Source organism: Phaethon lepturus, unplaced genomic scaffold (assembly GCF_000687285.1).
Source record: "Phaethon lepturus isolate BGI_N335 unplaced genomic scaffold, ASM68728v1 scaffold3282, whole genome shotgun sequence".
NCBI lineage: Eukaryota > Metazoa > Chordata > Aves > Phaethontiformes > Phaethontidae > Phaethon > Phaethon lepturus.
Window position 1 is genome coordinate 122667 of NW_010523917.1, and position 6000 is coordinate 128666.

The following is a 6000-nucleotide window of genomic DNA, read 5'->3' on the forward strand; positions in this document are numbered from 1 at the left end:
ATCACCTCCATGTACAGATAGCTGTCAGATACACCTGACCACACACAGGCAGCTCTCCTGTTTTAAAGAAACAACCGAGATAAATGCAAGGGGCAGGGGGGGATGACATGGACAAACCACCAAAACAATTCTATTTCTTTAAGTTAAATTTGCACAACAAAAAATATATTCATTGCAATATGAGTTGCATCTAATCTTTAAAAAAGGCTTATGAATTAAGTCTCAAACTCAAAGACAAGAAATAGCTTGTTATCCCAGAAATTAAGGAAAAACTATGGTAAATCTTTTAACGTAGCCTGCCTCTTGATAAAAGACACAGCAGCTCAGGTCATTTCATACAAACTCAGTGAGCCCACCAAAGGACTTGACTCTTCCAACACACATTAAGACCTACTGTACTGCAAGTTGCCTAGCAGTAAGGAGCACTGTCACTTAGACAAAAAAAGTTGTTTTTTTTTTTATTGTTTACTGTTTAAAGTGTAATTCAACTGGAACATTATATGCCAAAAGCATTGTTCTTCAGTGTTAAATTACAGACCTGTTAAGAGTGGAGCAATTAATAATCCTAGTTTTAAAGAAACAAACTTCATTTGTACTAATCAGAAACAGAATGCTCAATTTCAAGTTCTTTAAAAACCTGAAACCAAAGTTAGTTACTAAACAAGCTGTCTGACCCAAATTGGTAGCTAGATCTGCATGGAGAGCTGCTGATGTTTACAGAGAACTCTGCCATCTCAGGCACATTGGGATTTCATCAGATCAAGATGCTGACAATTCTTTAACGTAGTATCATTTACAACATGGGAACACTGATTATTTTTATTAAAGCTATTCCTTCTCCTGTCCCTTAGGCTCACAAGCTACATATTCTATCAGCCAAGAGTTTGTCTGTTTTCCTAAGGGAAAGTTACGTATGCCCAAAGCATTCTGACCAGTACAGTCATGGAAATATGCACACCAGCAGTGAAACCTGTATCTTCCAAACTTAACATCCAAACTAAGCTGTTTTATAAATGTGTATTTCTATCAGTCCTGAGAGGAAAGAGCAATTAACAAATTTCCATGCTGTTCCTTTTGCTCCCTTGGAACTATTTACATCACCAAAGGTCACAAATGACAGCATGGAATAATGAAAAAGAGTGGATCAATATTTTTAAAAGCATGATTTAGACTAGACTGAGTATCCAACTACTGGAATGGAAAATCAAATTTACTGTCATCCTTCTCCTTTAAATCAGTGGAAATGTATTGTGGCAGCACTATTAAGAAAAAGTACAGCTGCCATGCTTAAATTTACAGCCATTGATCACAGAAACTCACACTGACGTCAATGGAAGTTCTGAATCAGTAAGAGTTTTTGGATCAGACCCATGAAGTTCTGATTAGAAACAGCTGACAAAAACTCAGCCCCCTTTAAGCCTATGGTAAATAAACCAGAATTTCTATTAATGTAAGTTAGATATAGACACAGCAAATTACATAGGTACATGCTTGACTTTAAATGTGTTAAAATCAATGTGCATTCCAGCATCAGTCATAATTATTAAATAGAATAGTTCAGTTGGAAGGGAACTACAATGATCATTTAGTCCAACTTAAGTGTATGTTAAGATTAATACATGCCAATGAATTTATTATTGACAACACTCCATTCGAAAATAGGCCACTGCAGAGAAACACAGCATCCATCCAACTTTCAAAGAAAATAAAATCCATTCTTAACAATTTACTGTTGGCCTATTATTGGAATTTTATCTCTTTAATAAATGCATTGAGAGACAATAATGTTTATTCTGATCCTGCATACCAGTACAGCTTCTCAGCCTTAGCTGAGACATATACCCATTCTCTCAATCAAGCAAATTCTTATTTGAACATATGGCGCTCTTGTGTCTGAGAATAATGGGAAACCTACCTTCTAAGGTGGTTTCCTCTCCATCCAAGGGAGGGCCATCACCATCTTCATATTCAGAAATCACACTGACTGCATAAGTAGTTTCAGGGAGCAAGTTGGTAAGAACTGAGCTAGTACTTGACGCTGGTACTGAAACAATGAATTCATCTCCACCGACCGCTACTTTATATTTAATGAGGTAGGACAAAACCTCAGATCCAGCTGGAGACCAGCTCACTTTGAAACTGTCAGATGTTACATCAGAAAACACCATATCCTTTGCAGGTACGTAAGCTGTATGGAAATAAAAATGCACTGATGAGGCATACTTACTGGAATATTTTTTAACACAAAATCTCTAAAATAAATGAAAAGTGTCCCTCAATAACTTGATTTATTCTAAATGAACAGGTGTTTTGTTGCACATGCAACAGTATTTGTTTTCTGTACTTGTTTGTAGCTATCAAATTTCATGAAGATCATATCCAGATTGTCTCAAATCATATGATAATGAGTAGAAGCACCAACTCAGTGGTTTCTAGATAAATGAGAACATTCCATCTACATGAACGTAGTTATGAAAACTTAAGTTAAAATTTTGTAATCTAATTGGGTTCCCTCTTTCATATGTTCCATGAACAGCAATAACATTATGCCCTCAATGGGAACCAAGAATCCTTGGGTTTTTGCAGATCTAGATTAGAAATAGGACAAAATAAACCCCAGTATTTTTTCAGGAATGTAGTCAAAGGGGAAACAAAGAACTTGACATGAGGCACAAACACAAACCTGACATCCTGGGCTTGTTTTGGTTGGCCTAGTCAGCCTAACAGTGAGGATGTTAAGACTGCTTGAGCCCTCTAAAACAAAGACTGCTTTGCTGGTTTGTTCCTCAAAGCTATCCTGAAACAAAAGGCTTATTTTTAAAGAGAGTGGGGTTTTCAATACTGGGGACTATTCAATGTTAGTGTTGTACTAAACACAGGTAGGGACACTGAGGGCGCAACTAATCATAAGTAGCTTTAGCTGACCAAAAGTTGGTCATTTAGAAATCTTTTAAATATTATACATTATCGAAGCTCACCAGATTTGGATGCATGTGAAAAATTTCATGTGCTGCTTCATTTCAGTCTTCACAGTTAGATTGAGATTAATATCACCTAGCACCTGCTGTCTCAAATTGACTTGTGTAAGCTCATTTCAGAGGGACATTCATTTTACCCTAAAAATTAATCAAATCACCCTCTGGAGGTATCAGCTTTGCTCCAATGCCTTTGAAATTCTAAAAAACAAGCTTAGACTAACTGCCTCATTTTGGACAGCTAAAGAATGGCCCTACTAAATAACTGTTTTACTCAAGACAGTGAGTGTAAAGGCAGAGCATATCCACTAAGGTCATTCCCAATAGACACACACTTTAATAACTTTCTAGGTACCTAGGAGGGGAGGGGGGAAAAAAAAAATTCTCCAATAATTTTTTCATCTCTGTTTCTCCACTAATTTCCCCTGTTGCTTTTCATTTTTTTTTGAAAATGAGAAGCAAATCCTCAGTTATTAAAATTATCCTCAATATCAATTCTTTAGGTAACTACAAGCACAAAACATTGGTTCTGATCTTTTTTCATTGCATTTTCTACATTTCTCTAAGTAATAGCAGTTACTTACATTTTTTCCTTATAGCAGCCAGTTCCTGCTCAATCCGTAGGCAGACAGACTGTGTAAGTTCAAATGATATTCTTTGAAAAGCATCAAAATCTTCCACTGTGTAAACATGGGTTTCAACAATTGCTTCTAATTCTGTACGAACTGCATCCTTCACACCAACTGCAAATATTTCTACATCTGCATCCCTCAGCTTTATTGCAGGTTCTTTAAAAGCATCTGACGATTTTCCATCAGTAATAAGAATCATGACTCTTGGCACATTTGGTCTTGATCCTTTGCTGGTAACAAATACTTTCTCCCTCACATATGTCATTGCTTTGCCTGTGTTGGTAGATCCACCTCTGTAGGGGAAGGTGTTAATAGCCTGAATTATGTCCTCCACTCTGTTGTATCTGTTCAAAGAAAACTCCATATGGGGATCTCTGCTGTACTGGACAAGACTTATCTGTACTTTTCGAGGCGATATCTCAAAGCTTTTAACTAACACTTCCAAAAAGGCTCTTACTTTAACAAAATTGGCGATACCAATGCTGTAGGAACCATCCACTAAAAACACAACATCAGCTTTTACATCCACACCACGTGAGCACTCTGTAAAGAAAAAGAATCACCACTATAAACAGATATCCGATAGTCACAGCATTACAATTGCATCTGCAGTTCATGTATCATACCCAGTCGCTTATAAGGAAAATAAACCATTCTAAGTTTCTCATAAATAATGATATTAAAACAAGCATGAGAGGTTTAAACAACAAAAGCTACAGCGTGAAAATAACATAGTAGCTTCTAACTTACCCACTTGAACTTTTACTTGTTGTGTTTTTTCCATTATCGTTATTGGCTCACTGGGGGTCAGTCCTTTCATTGCATAAACATTAATTTGATACTCTGTGTCTGGAGAAAGATCTTTAACATTCAGAGCAGTAGTCTGAGGGCCCACACTCAGTACATGTTGTTTTCCACCAGCTATCATTGGAATGAACTGGAGCCGATAGCCAGTTATTTGGCTTGTGGATGGGTCCCAAGTGATCCTAACAGATTTTGAGGAGATCTGAGTGGCCACCAGATTTGAAGGAGGCTCCACCACTGAAAGAAATCAAAAGTAAACACAAAATTTTAATTATAAACAGTTTTTCTTCCACATTTTTATTTCTGGATTAAATGTAGTCATTTTTGCTTAACCTTTACTAAAAATCACTTCTTTTTTTAGCATAAACAAACACAAGTGAATTACAGGACAGCCCAAATGAGGCATCAATGAGAGGGTAGAAGTACTAACAATGCATTTGTGGTCCTCAGAGTGTAGTAGAATTTCCAAGAGAGATGTTGCCTTGCTTTAATACTGTTTCAACCAGAAGTGAAAGCTACACCCACAGAAACACAGTACAGAGTGTGAACAAATGCAGACCTGAGCAGAGCATGATGACAATGGAGTCACCTCTGCTGCCATTTTGGTCAAAGAATAACTAATCACTTAGAATCTTACAGGGTCAGAAAGCTGCAATGATACAGGTTGACATCTGTATTTTCTCAGCATTCTCCAGTTTTCATTCCTTGGTTCTTAACCTATTACATATTCTGCCCATTCACCAAGCCGGCTTTTTCCCTTTAGTACATTTTTCCATAGAAATGATGCCTCTGTCCAAATTGACTGTATGAGACTGTGATAACTGCACATCAGTGTGTTGCCCTTGAAACAACGGAACAATGGAGCTATTCCAAATCTACTGCGTCACAAGTTTTGTTCTCCTGCATTTAAATGCATAAAGCTGAGACCTGTTTTCCACACTTGCTAAATGAGGCAACAGATCAAACTCCAGAAATAAAGCAAAGGAAGTAGGGATAGACCCTTAAATATGCATCAGAATAAAATGAAGTCAATAAATATATTTTTATAAAGTATCTCACCTTCTTCTCCGCTAACTAGTTCACCTAGCTGTTCATCAACACCGGAGCACACTTGCAAGATAATTTCATTCTGTATATCCACAATTCCATCAAAATTAGCCACATTGAACACATGCTTCAGTGAAGGCTGAGATGCAATTAGCTTGAGTTCCTTTGCATCTGCTGCTTTGATTCCTAGAAGTTGCAATAGACAGGACTGACTTAAGCGGTCATAAAATACAGGCACCTGTGAATGTATTCATAAAGTATCAGAACATCCTGGGGTAAAGCTGAGTTTAATTCAATTCTGTCTTCTGTCATCACCAGTAATCAAACTACAAAATAATGACTAATGCAATGAGGTGACATATCCCATTTTCAACCTGAGAAAATAATGCAGTATCTTCCATAAGGTCAATGTTGAAACTACACTTGTCAGTCATCTTAATCTCCATGTAGGAGATACAGAATTACTATCGAATTAACACAACTGGTATGTTCCACTCTGGAGGGCACAAATGACCTTTTTCAAGGCATACACATGGAAAGAG

The 6000-nt window shown here is 37.0% G+C and overlaps 1 protein-coding gene across 1 annotated transcript in view; it reads right to left on the reverse strand.

Annotated features, from left to right (window-relative positions):
• Nucleotides 1-6000, reverse strand: part of COL12A1 (collagen, type XII, alpha 1) — a 95930-nt gene that overhangs the window by 86588 nt on the left and 3342 nt on the right. The window contains exons 6-9 of the mRNA XM_010282245.1: nt 5471-5644; nt 4358-4648; nt 3560-4150; nt 1916-2188 (exon numbers count right to left, since the gene is read on the reverse strand). Coding sequence (XP_010280547.1) covers nt 1916-2188; nt 3560-4150; nt 4358-4648; nt 5471-5644 — 1329 coding nt within the window. The remainder of the gene's footprint in view (nt 1-1915; nt 2189-3559; nt 4151-4357; nt 4649-5470; nt 5645-6000) is intronic.